Here is a 19,853-nt window from a genome sequence, read left to right as displayed (position 1 = left end):
CCAGTAGTTCATCAAATTTGTATTTTACAAATATTTTCTCCCAGTCTGTGATTTGCTTTTTCGTTCTCTAATAATGCCTTTTACAGAGCAGCAGTATTTAGTTTTAACGAAGTTCAGCTTACTGTTTTGTTTTTTCTTTCATTGATAGTGATTTTGGTGCTATAGTAAGAAGTCATCCAAAACCAGTGGTTACTTAGATTTTCTTGTGCTATCTTTTAGGAGTGTCTTTGTCCAATCGGTGCTGCTTTAACAAAATAATCAAGGCAGGGTACTTTATAAAAGAAAGCATTTTGGTGTGTTTTTTGAGTGTTTAAAAAATTTATGTTATTTGCTTATTTTTCATTGCTGGCATTTAAACCAAGTCCTTGAGCTTGGTAGGCAAGCACTGTGTCACTGAGCTACATTTCTAGCCCAAGAAAGAGCTAAATTTGCTTTTCAGTCTGGGGGTAGTTTGACTCACAGTACGACAGACAGCAGCACATAGTGGGAGCATGGGTTACAGAGTGTAGATGCTGGGCCAGGGATTTAGCTCAGTGGTATCACCGCCTGCTGCACAAGTGCAAGGACCCAAGTTCGATCCCCGGTACCAAAAAAAAAAAAAAAAAAAAGGAGAAAGAGAAAGAAAAGAGACAGAGCATAGATGCTGAGAAAGGGAGGGAGTGCTCTTCTTTTACTACAGCTTGTTCTCCTGGGAACTGACCCAGCCCTTCTATCCCTGAGAATTGTACTATGTGATTTTGGGTGAGCCAGACATTTAAAATAATTGATACCAGGCAGAGTGAGGAGACTGCAACAGTAGATACACATGGCTGTCCACAAGTCCTGGTTTACTGAAGACACTGCTGATTTTTGCCTGTTCTCCTAGGATTATTATCATAGCACTCGGTTTTACTTGCAGAAGAATCTCAGCATGGATGTCAAATCATAGTCATACTGGATCGGGGAGGAAGTTTGATATGCAGCCTAATGAAGAACCAGGTTTAGAAAGAGGAGAGAAGGGGAAACAGGCTGGGAGCAGCTTAGGCAAAGCCTTGGTGGCATCCAGGGACATTCATACAATTGGTTTCTCAATCAGTAAAATCTGTAGGTTTAGAGAAGGCTCTTAAAGCCAGATGGGCCCTTGGAACTATCTCTCCATAAACTGCTGTCTGTCACAACTCTGATTGTCAGAAAACATGGCTCCCAAACACCGACTGATGTCGTAGGATCCTATGCAGAGCAGAGAACATAGTTCAAGCTGGGCTATATGAGAAGCAAAACAGGAGAGGAAGAGAGTGGGCTGCTCAGTGTGAGACTAAAGGGTGCTAAGACATGAAGTGAGAGAGAGAACTCTGCTTTTATTAGTTTAATCTGTCCAGTGAAAAAGGTTGCAGATTCCTCTTAAACAAATCTTGTTGATATTTTATTTCTGCATCTCTTCTTCCTATCACCAATATTCAGTTATATCTGATTTCCTCAAGTTTGAGAGTTACTTAGAGGCATATTTATTCTTTTTAATCCCTTCATATTGGGGAAGGGATTCAACACCACTGTTTTACGTAACTCAGGTGACTGAGAGAAGCTGTAACAGGGAGGCTAATATTCTTTGCTATTTATAACCTCAGTTCATGCAATCTCAGAAATTAAAATGTAAAAATAAAAGGATTATACATGCTCATATTTTTATAATGAAACTACCTCTTTTGATTTTTCATTATGAAAAGTTTTACGTTTACACAAAAAATAAAGAGAATGGTTCTTCCCATGTTCCTGACCCGCATATGAGGGCCCAGTTAATTTTAACTGGAGGAGATAAAGTGAGCTGCCACAAGGAGCATGGAATTTAATTTAGGAAGCTGAAGAGGCAACAATGCTGTGGGACCAAGAAAGCACAGGATATGTTTTGGGAAATCCAGTTGGGCTGGCTGGAGATCAAGCTGGGTAGGTAGACTGAGAAAATTTTAAGCAGACTCTTGTCAGGTTCAGTTGTGTAAAACTTCATTTTTATGCAGTTAAAAATCATCAAAGCTTTTACAAACGGGGGTTGAAATTATCAGAGCTGTGCGTTAAGAAAAATTTCCATGAAGGAGAAGCGAAAGCTGGGGAGAACTGCTGTGACTCTACACTGACCCTGGTAAGAAGAAAGCAGAACCTAACAGATGCCGCTCAGGAAGGCTGGAGAGGAGCGCCCAGATCGGAAAGAAAACATACTAAATAAATAACGACTACTTTTAGAATATTCATACTAAAAAAAAGATCGGAAAGAGATTCTGAAATACGTAGTGATGATCTCTGTTAGAGAAGCTTGAAGAAGATATATTGTTTTATTTTATATTTCAAGTATAATAATGATCTTCTTCTATGTGTGACACGCATTCTAAGTGCATGTGCAATAATCATTATCAGTTATAATCCCTGAAATTTCTTCGGGCTTTATGGAACATTTTTATAACAACTTACTGAAATACAGTTCACGTAATGTTACAATTCACTCACTTAAACTGTACAATTCAATGAACACCAAGGTTTTAGTATGTTCATAGTTTTGTAAAGCTCTTTGCAATCAATTTTAGAACATTTCATCATTCTATAAAGAAACTTTGACTCATTACCCAACGTTCCCATTTCCTTATTTCCTCTAGTCCTACTCATTTATCAGTCTACTTTCTCCGATTATAGGTTTATCTGTTTTACACATTTCACATAAATGGTATCAAATAATGTGTTTTGGGGGGACTGACTATTCCTTTAACAAAATGTTCTCAAAGTTTGTCCATGTTGTGCATGTATCATTCTTTGTTGTCCCCAAATATTATTCCATTGTATGGATATACCATCCTTTATTTATTCATTCATCAGGTGATGGGTGAATTTTTAAAACACTTGTTCTAAAACTTTGCTCTGTCAACCATTTATACTTGAAATAAGTGAACTGCTGAAAGGCATGTGTATATTTGAGGTATAGCAATTTCTATTTTTATACCATGTTTCCTCATCTACAATGATCTTCTCCAACCCCTTATATCTTTTTCCTTAAGTTTAGGCAACTCTGCCATATTGGTATTCCCTCACCTTTAGCATTTTCAATCCATACCTTGAATTTTGACTCTTACCTCCTCAACTGGGTTGTGAGCGTACTGAGTATGAGGTAAACATGTTGGACCTCATTGTTCTGTGGAACCTTTAAAGTTCCTTTCAGCACTAAGAACGTTAGTGTGGAGGATCTGACCTAGAAGACGCGAGTGGACTTGTTAACACTCCCTGGCTGTCACTACACTCTTTTAGTTTAAACTTTTTCCTCCTCCACCACTAAAAATGTCTTGTAGAATATTAATATTATGTGGCAGAGAGCTTGCCAACTATTGACAGTTAACCTAAGGGTAATAATCAGCATATGATAATAAAAAGATTGATGCACTTTGGATTAAGATTTTTAAAAACTTGATTAGCCAAAGCCATTTCTCTTCGCTTTTCAAAAAGCAATGTTTTTCTGTGCCATGGCTTGTATTGGGGAAAATTGTTGAAAACATTAATTTTTAAAAGAGATCACCTCATTGTCAATTGCATAAGCATTAAATCAAATTATAGAGTTAAAACTGAAGATTGAGAAGGAGCCAAGTAATTGGTTACTGCTGTTTGCTATTATTTGATCTTATGTCAAACTCTGAAGTAGTACCAGAGTGAAAATCATTTCAGTGGAGTCCTGTGTTTACATGGATTAGTGTTAAGACTCTGGTCCAGTGATATTTCCTGTGGTGGATTAACTAATGGTCAACTTGGAATGCCCAGCTGAACTGAGTCAGTGTGGTTCTGGGCATAGAAGATCCTCCTGAGGATTGTTGCCAACGCATAGAAGGAGAACTGGAGGGGAAGGTTGTGTGCTGTTGATTTTCCTGGAGAAGCTTGGCGTGGCTGGTTTTGCTGATACAAACTTGGCTGCTGCTGGGAATGGCTGCTGTTCTCATCTGGGGAACCCTGGTTTCACCTTGAGCATCGCTTCCTGACTCCAGCGCAGCTCCCTCAGCCTGGTGACAGATCCTTCACCCCTCTGGCACAGACTCTGGCTTCCACCACTGGCCTTGGGTCTTCCCAGTGCAGATCCTTGATACGGACTTGCATGAGACATTGCTGTGGGCTCTAGGCCTTCCGCTGGACTTGTGTGGGACACTGCCATGGGAACCAGTCCCTCTGCTGGATTCTTCAGTTCTCTAGCGTGTGGACAGATCTCTTGCACTCCTCTGAGTTTGACTTTTTGGGTGAATATTATAACATAATCCTATAATTTATGTATCCTGTATTAAATCAATTCCCTTGCAAGCCCTGACTACAATGTTTCCTAAGAAAAACAAGCTGCAGAATCAGCGAAAACCTGATGAAATACAGTGTATAAACCTGTTAGTTACACCAGTCTTCTCATCCTAGGTGGTAACATTGTGATGAAAATTTACTGTCTTTAATTTCAGCTTAGTCATTGAAAGGTTTCCTTGAGTTACTTTCCTTGAGTTAGCAGGGTTTACCTTGAGTTAGTTTCCTTGAGTTGAGTTAGTGCCTTCGGGCCAGATGGAGAAAGAGGTGCTCTCCTACCTAGCCCCCCTTTCTTGAGTACATAAATTTCCTTAGATATCTTGAAGAGTTCACAAGATTTGGTGATAAGCAAATGCAGTTAATTCTGGATCCACCTAAGCTTTTCTTAGAATTTAACAATCTGCTAACATTTTTTGAAGACTTGCTGCAAGACAGGCACTCTGCAACATACTTTCTGTGCATTATTTCTCTTAGTATTCTTCATATGAGGTTGCTACCATTAGAGTCCATCCTCTTAATAGATGAGGAGATTAAGGCATTGGTTAATTAATTAATTAGTTGTGGTACTGAGGACTGAATCCAGGGCTTTCCCCCCAAGCTACATTTCTATGTTTTGAGACAGGGTCCTGCTTAGTTGCTAAGTTGTCCAGGCTGGGCCTGAAATCCTGACCTTCCTGCTTTAGCCTCCCATAGTGCAGGGAATGACAGGCACGAACCACCGTGCCAGGCTGACTCAGTCTTTTAGGGAAGTGTGGTGATTTGCCAAGCTTTCTTGCCTTCAGCATCTGTCATGCCCTTGACCATTATTCCTACTGCCTCCATATGTATTTTTTCAAGGACCAACTTAATGCAGCACATTTTCTCAGTCCCTAAATTACCATATTCTACTAAATCAGAAAAAACTGGGCATTGTCTTCTGTGGTGATCTCTCTGGGTGAAATGCGAAAGGAAAAGTAGAATGCTAGATTCCTTTACTGCTTTTGCCTTACAAGTGATCTTTCTAGGTTTCAATTTCCTTATCTGTAGAATGAGAGGAGTAGAAAAATGCTAAGGACGTTGGCCAAATTAGTCCAAGAATCTACTACATTTTCTTACGAGGATTTAGAATGGATGGCGCCTACATCATTTATTCTTCCCTTTAGATTTAATATTTTTTCCAGTGGAGCTGAGGCTCTAGCTGCAGGAGTTAGAGCTGGCCTGAAGGGAAAGGGAGTGGTGAGTTTGAACAGCTGTATGCAAGGCAGTATGCTACCAGTGTTTTCTTTAAGTTTCATCTTATTAGTGTATTTTTACAATACACAACAGGGATTTTCATTTGAGAAATTGGTACATGCATATAACATATCTTGATCACTTTCAATCTTTTTATTCCTCTTACCTTTAACTCTCCCTCCCTCTGATCCCCAGACTCTAGGTATATTTTGCACATTGTCTCATTTAATCCTCACCAAATCTCCCTGACACAGTCATTATTATCTTCATTGAAAAAGAAAGCAATAGGCTGGGTGTGGTGGCGCACACCTGTACTCCTAGCTCTCAGGAGGATCACTGTGAGTGTGAGGCCAGCCTGAACTACATGGTGAGATGAGAAACAGAGAGAGAGGGGCAACCACATAATGCCAATGAGTCAACTGAAACGCAGAGTGATTAGATAACTTGCAGAGTTTGCCTAGCAGATAAGAGGTAGGGCCATGATCTGAACCATCTTCTTTTGGGTTTTTAGATTGGTTAACTTCACTGTTTCTTAGTATCTCTCACATTCCTCGTTTATATATTTGTTTTGCCTTAAATCCTCAAGGATTTCTCATGCAAAAAAATAGTAGTGAAGGACTTTTCAGGGAATTTTCCGTTGATCAGTTTACATCTGATGGAGATCTCAATCTTGAGATTGACACGTCAGTCATGTACGTAGTGTCAGGCATTTGAGACCCCACATGTTTCCAGACAGATTTTTCTTTTATCTGCTCAAGCATTTTTGACCTACCTGTGATGGCTTAGCAATTATCTGGACTTTTCTGGTTTAAAAAGTTAGGTAGGCATAAGGAATATCATCGATAACAACACTTTATAATTATAGATAACATTTTCTTTCACGTGACATTTAAATCACTTTTAACCCGTTTTCTCTAAATTCTCCATTTTCTCATTGCCAGTTGTTCATCTTTTGGTGTGAACAATACAAGATGCTCAATTAACTTTGAATTTTGGATCAACAACAAACAATGCCATAAGTATGTCCCACACAGTGTAAAGAACATATTTATAATAAAATTATTTATTATTTATGCACAGTTCAACTTTAATCAATCATCTGACATTTTTGTTGCTAAATCCGGTACCCTTGCTTTTATGAGTGCCGTATCATAAGCATAGTGTTAGCAGTACCTTGGCATAGGCACCTCCAGTTTCAGACGTCACTACGCAAATCCTGCATGAGACCCTAGGACCTCCACAGCTGCCAAATGCCTGGGAACTCCCAAAGCTGATAACTCCAGATGTTCTCACGCGGATCGTTATACTTACTGCTCAACATGTGACTCCGCTGATGACCGCGTCTTAAAACAGACACACCCAGACAGGGCTATAAAAACTCAAGCTTTTCTAGTGTCAGGGCTGTCTCGGGAGCATCGCTCCGGGCCAAGGACCAGGAGACCCCACCATCTGCGACCGCTCCCGTAGAAGCGCAGCGGGGCGGGAGGCAGGGGGCGCTGGCTCTTCCCGCTCCTCGGTCCGCCGCGCAAGCCCGCTCGTCCGCAGGGCGGCGCTGACCGCCGCTTGTGCGCAACCCGTGCGGACGCGCCGCGGCCAGGCCCGGGCTGAGAGGGACTCTCCTCCCGCGGCGCGGACCTCAAGCCACCCTCCGATCGATCGTCGGAGGTCCTGCCCTTCCTCAGCCCGCCCTGAGCCCCACACGCTGCGGTCGACTCGCTATGCTCTGGTACTGGAGTTTGTGTGTTGTGATCTTAAAAAGTGTGTAATAAACTGTGTGATGTAAGCTGACCCGAGTGTGCGTCTCTGTTTGGACGCGCCCTTTGATCCCTTCTGGGTTGCTCGTGTAACACCTATTTAAAGTAATGTTCTCAAAGGAAGTTTTTTTTTCTTTCTTTCTTTTTTGTTACCGGGGATCGAACTCGGGTCCTTGCGCTTGAAAGGCAGGCGGCGGAACCACTGAGCTGAATCCCCAGCCCCTCAAAGGAAGTCTTTAAAAAGCCAGGCCTTCATTTTTTAAAATGCTACAATGAAGAAGAAATTACGATATTCTAATCTCATCTGACCTCAGCATATGTTCTCTCAGAAGCCAAAACACCAAGTTGCCCTATGAGAGAAGCTAACTTCCTTTCAGTGTGTTAATCATGAAGTTCTAGAAATATGGTCTAGAACACCTCGAGTCCAACTGCCTTCCTGTTCTAAAATTCTTTATTTCTCAGTAACTTAAATATCTAAACAAGATTTCTACTGTTCCCAATTCTTCTTTCTTCCACCCTGCATGTGTGATTCATACGGTGCCCTTGAAGGTAACAACGTTTTCCAGTTTTCTGGCCTGAGTCTGTTAACCTAAGTAGGTTTTGAGAGATGGAAACTGTCCACTCCTGGTGCCTCAAGGTGCAGCAGATGGCAATACTGATTTTGCCGAAGCAGGCTGTGAAGAGTTAACCCCACAACTGGTTTATTTATACACGTGAGTCGGGTTATAGCCTATGTGCCAAGATCAGAGAAACTTGCACCCAAATTCCATTCCCACAACTAAAACCTTCTTGCTGGAAGGACAGTGTTCTAACTACAACCATATATTTTGTCTATCCTGTTCCTAATTCACAAATGCTTTGTCTTGTCTTTTATGAGCCTTGCTTATATTAATTTCCATAGAAACCACACGACTGTGCATCCCTGCACGTAGTTCTGCCCTTGCACATAACTCGCCTTTACTTCAATTGATTACCAATAAAAATCAGTGGCTGGGACTGGCCAGCGCCTTTGTAGGTTGCACTGGCATTCATTGTCCTGGCACCCCGCTTTCTGTCTCTCTTACTTTTTTTCCCCCTCAGGTCTGCATCATACACTGAGTATGAGACTGGTGCCTACTGCAGAGGTTTCCAGTATCGCTTCAGGGGTCCCCAGTATCAAGGAATATTTCCCTTAAAAGTGTAGTCTGTCCCTTTATTTCTCATGTAGACTTTATCTCAATCTGTACAGGTCACAATTTCTGGTGTCTCGTAGGTGTGTGGCTAAAACTTGCATGCTGTCTTTAAAACTGTATGAGGTACTAAGATGAGAAGTTTGTGATTTTGGGGGGGCGGGTACCAGGGATTGAACTTGGGTCCTTGCACTTGAGAGGCAGGCAGCAGAACCACTGAGCTAAATCCCCAGGCCAGAAGTTTGTGATTTTGATTTTAGCTTAACTTCTCAATTATAGATTTTAATGTTTGCTTAGAAAAAAAAATTACTACAATTTAAGCTGAGCTTCTGACCTGGTATGCCCTTGTAGTGCCCTATCCTAGTATAGCTAAAGCTCTTTCATGTTGCATACTGATGTGGAGAACTGCCTAGTGTGGCTGCCAGCAAAGAAAAAGCACAGTGCTTGACAATTGAGGCCCTTGAGTACTGAAGGAAGTATTTTATATTTCCTACTCATCTTTCTTGTTGATTGGTTTAAAACCTTAATGGGTACTTTGTGCAGGAAAAAATCAGAAGGCAATGTTTTTCTAAGAAGTCCTTTAAATCCTCGATTGGAGGAAGGGTTAAGCGTTAAAAGATTATCACTGAGCCAGGTTATGGTAGTGCACGCCTGTAGTTACAGCACTTGGAAGACAGAGGCAGGAAGATTGCCAGGAGTCTGAGGCCAGTCTGGGCTACATTAAAAAAAAATTATCATTGACCCAATAGGCTACTTTTAAAAGGGTTAAAAGATATTGGCCCAATATGCCATTTTTATTGCAGAATTCAGATTCTTCAAGAGAAACAGAATAAAATGCAGTCTGTCAAGAAGTTACCTCAAAAGCAACAAAGTACAATTCTAAGCCTCAAAGCCATTCTGGAAATCTGGGAAAGTGAGATAAAATATTTAGGAGTCATAGACTTGTGAAGAAATAATTGTCCCATTAATGTAGAAAAGTATTCTATATTTTGTAGAGATAGATATTTGTCAGACTAACAAATAGTAGCCTGGGAAAATTGTAGCTTAACTTAAATTGGTATTTTAGGATAGTCCTGGAATGAAATCTCTACAGGCAAGATAATGGATTTATATTTAATTTACTAACATGTTTGATGTGCCTTCTCTTTTTTTTTTTGATCCAAAATTGATTTATCAAAGTAAAATACTTTTAAACATATATAAAATTACAAAATAACTGATACTTTTTCAATAAGGATATCTATATCAGATTATATCAATATCTAATGAGATGATAAAACAATGTGTTTAATCATTTTCACTCCATTTTAAAGTCACCTTATTGAAAGATACATCATAAAATCAATAGTTGTACACCTAGAAAATTTACCAATAGAGCTCTCTTCCACTGGAGTGCATATTTCAATCTGACTCACGTGGGTGTCTCTTCCATTTTGGTGATTGGCTAGAACAGCAATCTGTACCATGAATGTGCACGGTGGCTTCTTGTGATTATCAGTTAAGGGAATGTGAATCCAGCCACTTGGTTCCACCAGTTCAAGTTGCATGTTGATGAGGAAAAAGCCACATGGAGGAAAAAACTGTAATCTTCATCTGGTGCCCTTGAGTCTTTCTGTGAGCACCAGTCGGCACATGGGTAGGGTGCGGCTCCACAAGAACAGGCAAAGAACAATCACTGAACTGAATAGTCACCAAATGAGGCTGGGAGCCACCTTATTGCCAGGAAGTTTCTAGATTGTCATCGCATAACTGATCCACTCCAAATCCTGGTTTGCAAGATGACAGTGTCCCAACAGGTTGTGACCCAATTTCCCTCAGTGTTCCAGTTCTTTCCAACTGCTTAGGATCAGCACCAGGAGGGGTCTTGTTTGGTGTAGTCATTTAAAAAATATTCACGACTCGGGCATTCAGGAGCTTCTGCGGTTCCGCGCCACTCCCACTCATCGTTTTAGATCGAGAATTTGTACCAGATGCTTAAAGGTCAGAATGACACAATGGCACAGCTTCGAGAAATGCTGCACCAGTGGCAGCTCCGACAACTTCATGGATGTGAGGGTCACAGACAGGGGAAACTGCAGTTGGGGCTGTGCCTTTCTCAGTCTCAGTTCTGTGTTCACAGTCCTCTCAGACACTCAGTGCTTCTTGTCCTTGCGCTTTCTGCTTTCTTCAGCGCTCCATTGGTGCTTCTCCAGCTCAGCCATAGGTGGCGCTGCTTGATCTTCTAAAGAGTGCTTTATTCGGCAGCCAGCTTGAAATACAGAAGCTCCAATGGGAGGTGCCGCAGAAGGAACGCCAGCTGGCCTGTGCCAAGCGATGTGTGCAGTTTGTAGAGGCTGCAGCACATGAGCAAGAAGTAGAAAGAGGCATCTTGGAAACATAACCAGGTAAATCTTTGACCATTTTGTAGTCTTAAGTCCGGACTGCCCTGATAATAACTTTCTCTTAGGAGAGTTGGTGTTGAGTTTGAATCCTTTAGTCATTTGGTTAACATTTGTTACCCTTATATCACATGCCAGATATTGGGCTGTGTTCTAGAAATTCAGTGATGAATACCGTATCCTTTTTCCTCTTAAGTTACATATAATTTCATATCAGAGGCAGTCTGATGAGCAGGATTTCAGTGTCATAAAGAGGGCAGAGGACCTATGTGGGGATCCTAGAAGAATTTCTACAATGGCTGAGGAAGGGAATCAAGGAAAGATTCAGGAAGGATGAGACATCTGAGGTTTTTCTGGAAGGACAGGTAAAAGTTAGCTGCCCAGAAAAGTGAGCAAGAACAATGTCTTTGTGTATGTATATATGTATATACCCACATCTTTGCTCAAGGAGGTTAAGATAGCAAGTGTGTGTGATCCTCAAAAATTCTTCATACGTGGGAAGAAGGTTCCTATACTAAGGGGCATAGACATGAAGAATGACCCTCAGGTGTCCAACACTTTTGTAGCCAACCTTGTAGAGACTGCCTAAGCTCTCCTAACAGTGTTGCAAATATGCACCTTGCACAACACCAATTTGGACAGTATGAGATATTTGTAATGCCCCGAGCATGTGTGACAACCTAGATTCTTTGTGTGGGGATGACTGCTAAAACAACCTGTATCACTTCAACTATGAACAATGAGAATTGGAAAAAGTTTAAACTCACATTCCAGGAAAAAGAATCATTCTAAAGCCATGGCAGGAAACAGTCACCAGGACTGGTATTAAATACTGTTAATCCACCAATGACAAGAGTATGAGTTCCTATTGCTGCTGTAACAAGTTGCTGCAAATATATTGTTAAAACAATGCAAATCACTGTATGATTCCGAAGATCAGAAGTCCACAGTAAGTCTCACTCCACTAAAAGTGTTGTGGGCAGGTTCACATTCCTTTTTGGAGCCTCTAGGGGTCCTGTGTTCTTGTCTTTTCCAACTTAGAGGCTGCCCACAGTTTTAGCTTGTAGTGTTTCCATCTTCAGAACCACGGATAGGTAATCAAGTTACTCTCAGGTGACATCATTCTGACACCAACTCTCTTTCAACTCAGAGAAAGAGGCCTTCTTGTTTTGCTACTTCCTCTCTAAATGCTAATCAATCCTTATGCTGACTTTTCAACCATTAGGCTAGTTCTGCCAGCTAATTCTCTCTGTATTTAAAAGCCAAAGGCACTCATGCAAATACCTAGATACCTGAGTATAAAAGCAGAGGTCAAGTTCATGATCTCACTGTTGGAATGGGCACACTCTACCCAAAGCAGGAATGTTTTGCCTGGTCTTTTGTTATTGCTGCTGGTGGTGGTGGCAGATGTAGTGATAGTGATTAGGGTTTTTGTTCTAGCTGTCATTGTTGGTTTTTATTTTTAACTGTTAGTAAAAATTAACTGTGAAATGATACTAAATTTTAGTTCTGGAAAGGAAAAGGACCAAGAGTTTTTCTCAAGCAATAGTTTAACATTTTTTATTTAAATGTATGGAAGCCACGTGTACTTTTCAATAGAAGGTTCTTAATTTATTGTTCTAATTCAATTGATATAGAGTAACTTTTAAAAATCTGTGGTCTCTGGCTCTCCCCCACCAGTCACTGAGTGCTCTGTGGAAGATGGAGACTCTGGGTCCTCACACAAACTAGAGCCTGGGGACTGCAGCCCAGCAGGTAGCTCCTACAGTGTCTGCAGCTGACTGTCAGGTACACTGAGTATGAGAAACAGTCTTTCATATTTTTAGACTAGAGAGTTTTACAAAATGACAAAGAAGGAAAAAAATGTAATCTTTTCAATTTAGGCTTCAAGGATTAGTCTTTGAGTTTCTTAATGACTTTTTTTTTTTCTTTTCTTATACATTTATTCAGGGACTAGGGCAGAAATGAAAAGCAAAACAGGCAATGAAAAACTATTCCTTATACACATTTTACTTTAATAGGCACCCAAAAGACTTTCATTTCTTCTCACCCACCCACTCTGCAAGTTATGTTGGCCTTTGCCAAATGGGTATAGCAACATATATAAATCTCTATCATACATTTATACACACATACCCACATCCTACGGGGACTAAGACAGACTAGGCTGCATACAGTGCAGCTCAGGGACATACCCACGCACCTTGAAAATGAGCACAGGTGTCTTATAGGCAAGATGATGCATAGTCTTGGTGTCACCAACAATCCCTAATTCCCCCAGGGGAAGTAAGGATGACAAAATGGACAAAATAGGAACAGCCTATTTAAAAGGGGTCAGTACAATTCAGAGATTACACAAGCGAAGAAACAGAAGGTGTGGAATAAGCAAGAGCGGGCATCCAGGAAGTCCCACATTCATCACCTGGACTCACATGTTCGGGTGTGGTGGTGTAGACCTAAGCTTTGGCTCAGCAGAGCTGGCCTTGGATCTGTGAGTGGTGCTTGCTGAGCCCCCTGCGACACTGTCCAGCAGGGCACTGCCACTCAGCAGTGTGCTTCTAGAGCTGCCTGAGGACTGCAGCTTGGGCCCACAGCCCCGTTCACAGGAGGCAAGGTCCTACTTCCCCTGAGTTGACTGAGGACGGGTCCTGAGGTGAGAAACGTGCCGTGGCAGATGCCTTGCATGGAGGCTGTTTGGAAGCAGTGTCATGGGGTCTCCCATGCAATCTAGGTGTTTTGCTAAGTGCTGGGCCCAGTGGACCTTCGCTACTAGTATCCATTGCTGCCAGGAAGTCATTCTGCCTTTCTGTTGTCCTAAAAGGACACATCTCTGTCCTCTCTTCTGGACCTCCAGCCACTCAGGAGGGATGGGGCCCAGGTGTTCATCAACAGATAGGCAGCTGCACCAAAGGGGGGCAGCCCCATTCTTCCTGCTGTTTTAAGGACCTCTGGTGGCTTCGCTTCTTTTGTGGCTCCTGGAAGGCAAGGGTCATAAGGCTGGAGTGCACAGCAGAGCCCTTAGGGATTTTGCCTGCAGGTAAAAATAAAACAAAACTCTTCGGAGAGGACTGTCACACTCTGCTGACCTCGCGCAGAGGTGGAGCGAGAGAGAACTAAGTGGTGCCAGAAGCCAGGACGCTGGTGAGGGCGGGTTAGAAGGCGGCGTTGAGGGGATGCTCTGGCTCTGAAGGAGGTACAGGGACCCAGGTTAGAGGAAAAGCTCCCGAGCACGGAAGTTCCTGCTGCTCGGGGATCAGGCATTGCACACTGTGTGACCACATCCTACAACTACCTCTTCAGGGCCCAATTCATGCTCCAAGTCATATGATCTGAAGCCAAAACCAAATCAGCCTTTGCCATGTTCTGGGAGACCAAAAGCTGAGCATGAAACATGCACATGTCGGATCAGCCTCCTGTAGGAGGGAGAGGATGTCTTGTGGCTGAGTCCCTTTTACAACGCCCCAATTCTAAGGAAGGATCAAATCAGCAAAGGCCATCTAAGTCTAGCTCCACCTCTGACAGAGGAGGAGGCCCGTAGAGGTTGAGGGGCCAGCTACAGGGCAGAGCAGTAGTGGCGAGCCCGGAGCTGGAGCCCAGGCCTTGGCGCTTCCCAAGGGGTGAGGGGAGCAGGGAGGGAAGCTTCCACACCAGAGAGCCGGCAGGACTGGGAGACTGCTGCGTTACCTTCGATGGGACGGGAATAAGGCTGTACAGAGGCAGTCTGGTAAGTGTTGTGCTCAAGAGGCTCAGGAGAGAAAGACATCATCAGAGAAGAACCAAAGGGAATCAGAGAAAGCAAAAGTGTGATTTAAATCACTGCCCAACCCACGTTCACTGTAGAGGTCAACACTTCCTCAGGTTACAATTTAGGAGCAATTCTAGGAATATGCTGAATACACTAAGAAAGTTTAAAGTATAAATTTTAAGGTTTAGTTTCTGATTTTTTTTTTTTTTTTGGTACCAGGGATTGAACTTGGGACCTTGCACTTCCAAGGAAGGTGGCAGAACCACTGAGCTACATCCCCAGTCCCTAGTTTCTGATTTTTAAAACATTTCAAATATGTCAAGCTCTTTTTTTCCAAAGTACTTCCTAGGGAATAATCAGCACTTAGCATTTGAATGTCTGGCATTGTCTTTTTGGTCAATCAGACCCAGTGGATCTTTCTTGATGTTCTTTACAGAAAAACATGTCAAAATCAAGGAGCTGTTTTCAACCCAATAGTGTGCAGTGAAATCAATTTATATGGTTGCACCTTGCTTATATTTAGGAAACGTCATAAGGTAGAAGCAGCCTCGATATCCCTTTACAGGCAACTAATTCACAGACAGCCTCGGGATCTTTCTGCCCTCTGGATCCAAGTGCCTAGCACTGCGCCAGGCTCCTCACTGTTATCAAGGAGAGGAAATGGTAAATTGGCCAGATGAGGAGGAGGCGGGTGTAAACAACTCAGGGGGCAGGGCTGAGTGGGCAGGAGAGCAATGGGATGGCAACCCAGGGAGGCTCACTGAAGACTTGGGATCCGACAAACAGACCAGCAGTCTCCTCCTGGAAGGTCACAGCAGGTCAGGGGCTCCTAAAAATCTAATGACAGACACTGACAGGGTGGGGGCAGGTTCTGTCTGAGGCGTGGACTGGTACCCTTGTTTCCTTACCTCCAAATTAGTTCTTGCCTTCTTCAAGACATCATGGGTCCGGGTCACTAAAATAAGAAAACAGCCCCACAAGGCAGACATTATCAGCTGGGTCCTACTTGAAGCATTTTCTTATGACCACTCAGCCCAGGGTCTCTTGCTGACCCTGTCCTCCCGTTCTCTGCACCCACAATGACCCCTGGCCCAGGAGGGTAGGGCTGCTGCATCCTCACTCTGCTCTTAACATTGGGCCTCTATGGTTACCGGTCCTGTGCAGCACCTGTGGAGCACCTGGAACACCAGCCCCTTTCCTCTGTCCTGAGCTCAGGGGCACCTACACTGGCTGACGATGAACTGCTCCATGCTCGCCTTGTGCTGGTTGGCAGTCTTCAGATGCTCAGCTGTGCTCTGAAGGAGCTGCTCTTGTTTGGACACTTGGGCTCGCAGTTCCAAGAGTTCTCTTTCCATTGCGTCTCCCTGGAAAAGAGGGGCAGGCGCTCATGCTTTGTGGCTTTACAATCTAAAACAACTTCACCATCATCTCAACATGCTCTGGACTGGGTTCCCTCCATTAATGCCCCTCTCAAAACTTTAGCTGTGGACCACTGAGGACAAGGCCACTGGTAGGAATATTGAGAAACTTAAAACAAGCAGACAAGCACAGGTCTACACTCCTGCTGAAGAGTGTAGACTTCAGACAAATACCAAACTCCAAACTGCAAGTAAGACCTTGAGCTCAGTCTTTGTGTCAGTTCTAGCACTTGCCCATCACAGGTGGGACTCGGGAGCTTGGGAATATTATATCTGGGGAGACAGGGCTGGCTTGATGCTCATGTGCAAGTTTATAAATGTTCATGCCAGCATGAAGGTGGTAAAGCACTTCCCTGGAATTAGCATTGTTGGATCTCACAGGATATCAGTAGCAGTAAGTAATCTCGAAATAAAATCCTGGGGAAACCTGCTACCAAGGGTCTGCCAGCCTGAGATCCCAGCAGACCCTGTGGGGTGGCTGGCTTTCCCCAGGCCTGGTGCAGAGATGCAAACTTAGAAGATATGTTGGGATTCTGGGGGGCAGCTAAGAGAGGCTCACAGGCTCATGGTGACATTCTGCGGCCTTTTGACTGGGCAGACCTGAAGGGTGGAGAAGGGTGCTGAAGTTTCAACAGGTTCCTGACTTTCAGCTCAGCCAGATTTCAGGTTACAGAAACCGGATATTTAGGGAGTAAGTACCAGGGCAACTATATCTCTACTTCTCCATTTCCTTTCCTTCTCCTCTGTGATTTCTTATCGTGGGGGTGGGAGGAGAGGGAGGTAGTCAAAACCTCAATGAAAGCAGCCACCATGGGCCAGGGTACGCTTTCCTGAGGTCCTGTCAATCCCAACTCACCATATAGTTCCTGACCTTCAGGAAAGCTGTGGGGCTGAGAGGAAATAACCATCCTGGGGCCAGAGTTGCTGGGTTTGAACCAGTAGAAGACACTGGCTTCTTACCGCTTTGGCCGGCAGCACAGGACCAGGGGAGCTTGGCAAGGCTGCTCGCCAGAACATGGTGAGGAGGGACGCGGCCTCCTCCAGGGTGTGGTGCAAGGCACTGATGCTGCCCCGAAGCTCATGGCCTCCTTTGCTGCCCAGCACCTGGGGAAAGGAGTAGGGGCCATGGACATCGCTGAAAGAGATAGCACATGTTACCCTGCGCTCAGGGTTCGGGCTCCTTGGCAAGTGGGCCAGAGCGTGGGCCTGCCTGAGCTGGTGAGACCCTGGCTTATCTCCAGTCCCACGACTGAAGTGCAGCTCCAATGACCCAGAATCCCTCCTCCACCAGGGTACCCTATGTGCTTTCACAACTCACCCCACGTTGCGTCCTCTTTGAACCCGTTACTCCTTTTGTCTGCAGTAAGAGACCACTTCTATATCGGTCCACTCAGCACAGAGGAAGATTTCTTGCACTTGCTTGTGGCCCTTATTGTGCTCATGGACTTGACCTGTGTCTTGCCCCTAAGTGCGGGCTGCCTGGAGCCAGGGCTGTCCCAATGCATCCACAGCTCTCAGTGGCTCAGACAGCATAGCCACTGGTGCCTAGTCCACCGCAACAGTGGAGTCTCTGAGAAGCTCTGCTGACTTCCTCCCCTGCCTCTACTCAATCTGAACATGGAAGTCTCATGGCTGCTGGGTCTCTTGTCCTTTCCACATATGAAGTCCATACAGATGCAACTGCCTCAGTACCTATCCCTCTGGTTAACTGCAATCTGCCCGCAGATGGCCATGTGCCAGCATGACTGTAACAATAATAAGCTACCAGAGAGTGCTCAGTACAGTGCCGTGTGTATGTCAACACTTAACAGATGCTGTGCTGAGGATGATAACAATGCCGCACAGGCTCTCTGTGGCTCGGAGGAGAAATACCCAGTTTGCCTTATCTGCCCCAGAGTAGAACTTACAGTGAAAATAGGAGAGAGAGAAGAAAGGACCTGGCTAGAATAAATGGAAGATGATGGTTTTGTAGCTGTTGGGAGATGTACAGTATGAAAAGGAATAATGGGAGGAGGTGCAATCAGAGGAAGAAAGGGCCCCTAAGAGAAAAGCGTGCACCCAGGAGCTGAGGGTCTGATTACCTCTGTGCTCTGTGCTTCCAGGCCAGGGATGTGGAATGCTGGCCTCATGAGAGACAGTATCCTTTGGACCAGCAGTTTGCCCTCCCCAATCTGCTGTCTGAGAGCACTATAATCATCAATGTGGCCTATGACGTGGCGACCATGCTTGTTGGCAAAGGACCCATCGGTGGCATCGCCCTCCAATTTAGGAGGGTCCTTCATGACCGGAGAAATATTCAAACCCAGCTCTGAAAGAAAAAAACCCAACCAAACAAAAGAACAAAATAAGAACTGCTGTTATCCATGATGATATCCTCAGTTCAAACAATAAAAGAGAGAGTGATTCAGGCCAGGACCAAGAAAGACAGCATTCAAAAATACAGGGTGGGTAAATCCACAGAGATATTCTGGGTTCTATATATTTATTATTTAAAAAAAATTTTTTTTTAATTTTTATTATTATTATCTTTTTTTTCTTTTTTTTGGTACTGGTGATCGAACTTGGGCCCTTGCACTTGCAAGACAGGCTCTGGAACCACTGAGCTAAATCCCCGGCCCAATTTTTATTATTTTTTAAATTTTTATTTTATCGGTACATTTTAGGTATACAAAATAATGACATTCATCACTGGAAATTTGCACCTCTATATAATCTCTCTTGGTTCTTATTTTTCCCCCTTCCCCTGCCCTCCCTTCAACCCCTCCATCCCGCCCTATTTACAAAGACTGTTTCCAGTTTTTCCTTTTCTCATATTAATTCCATTCCCTTCTTTCCTTTCCCCTACCCCTCCCACTTTACCTCTGCCTCTTTTCTTCCTATTTCACATGACCTAGTATACCTTTTAGTCCTTATGGGTTTTATATGTTTATAATCTTTCTTATATCAGCTTATAATGATAAACTTTCTAGGAGACAAATTTTAGCCTTATTGGAAAGTGAAGTATTATTAACAGATGATAGTAGGTTTCAGGGTAGAAAAGACACAGACAAGGAAATCAGTGGATACAGAGAGCACACTCAAGAGTGGATACACTATGGAGTGATGATGCACAAACGGAGCAGTAGGAAAACAGCTGGAAGATAAATGACAAGAAAGGCAGCCCCAGAAAGTGGAAGGAGTATTGCTATAAGCTTTGCAGCCACAGAGAAAGAGCTCTAAATCCAGTAACATATTTACAGAGAACCAAGACTTGTTTGCATTCATAATTTTACATCATTGTCTCTTCACCCTTTTTTCCCATATTTACCATTCATCCTTCTGACCGTGGCGGTGTGTGAGCCAGGAGCAGAAGAGCTGGCGAGGGCCAGAGCTGGAGAAGTCATGCCCACATCCCGGACTGGAGGGGAAGCAGCTGAATCTGAGGAGTAAAGACAACCACAGTGTCGGGACCTGTGGGACACACTGCATGCAAGCTCATGCACAGCCTGGTCTTTAGCACTCAAGAGCTAGGTGGCGTGACTCACCTCTCATATAATTATCATCTGTATATCACAATAAAGAAAACAAAAACCAAGGGAATCACTCAAGTCAGTGTTTCCATTCTTCCAAAGAGAAGTCCTGGAATTGAAAGGTATTCCAGCTTGGGATGTAGCTCAATGGCGTTGTGCCTGCCTAGCAAGCGCAAGGTCCTGAGTTTGATCCCAGTACAAAAAAAAAAAGAGGTATGCCAAGAGAAAGTATCTTCTACTTTTAAAAAGTATTAGGAATAGGGCCGGGGATTTAGCTCGGTGGTTTTGCCTCCTGCTGCGCAGGTGCAAGGACCCAAGTTTGATCCCTGGTACCAAAAAAAAAATTAGGTATAATTTTATATACTCATCTATAAGTGTCTAGTA

At 43.6% G+C, this 19,853-nt stretch overlaps 1 protein-coding gene and 1 pseudogene across 32 annotated transcripts in view; both read right to left on the bottom strand.

The window, feature by feature from the left end:
* Positions 1 to 9,518: 9,518 nt before the first annotated feature.
* LOC101714651 (anaphase-promoting complex subunit 10 pseudogene) lies at positions 9,519 to 9,966 on the bottom strand (annotated as a pseudogene).
* Pde4dip (phosphodiesterase 4D interacting protein) overlaps positions 9,519 to 19,853 on the bottom strand; it is a 248,460-nt gene continuing 238,125 nt past the window's right edge. For 9 of the 32 annotated variants that reach the window (XM_013075467.3, XM_004853867.4, XM_087212728.1 and 6 more), the window contains 7 exons: positions 19,268 to 19,378; positions 18,042 to 18,268; positions 16,921 to 17,064; positions 15,768 to 15,906; positions 15,451 to 15,497; positions 14,482 to 14,542; positions 12,332 to 13,772 (listed from right to left, as the gene is read on the bottom strand). In XM_013075467.3, the coding sequence (XP_012930921.1) occupies positions 13,612 to 13,772; positions 14,482 to 14,542; positions 15,451 to 15,497; positions 15,768 to 15,906; positions 16,921 to 17,064; positions 18,042 to 18,268; positions 19,268 to 19,378 (890 nt within the window). In that variant the 3' untranslated portion in view covers positions 12,332 to 13,611. Of the gene's footprint in view, positions 10,753 to 12,331; positions 13,829 to 14,481; positions 14,543 to 15,450; positions 15,498 to 15,767; positions 15,907 to 16,920; positions 17,065 to 18,041; positions 18,269 to 19,267; positions 19,379 to 19,853 lie in introns of those variants that run through there. The other 23 variants (XM_004853870.3, XM_013075474.3, XM_004853873.3 and 20 more) reach the window with 8 other exon arrangements.

This window comes from Heterocephalus glaber, unplaced genomic scaffold (genome assembly GCF_053883595.1).
Source record: "Heterocephalus glaber isolate CG9 unplaced genomic scaffold, H.glaber_assembly_v1.0 deba00001442, whole genome shotgun sequence".
NCBI classification, from domain to species: domain Eukaryota; kingdom Metazoa; phylum Chordata; class Mammalia; order Rodentia; family Bathyergidae; genus Heterocephalus; species Heterocephalus glaber.
Note: the sequence above shows the minus strand (reverse complement) of the source record. Positions and strands in the feature narration are given on the sequence as shown.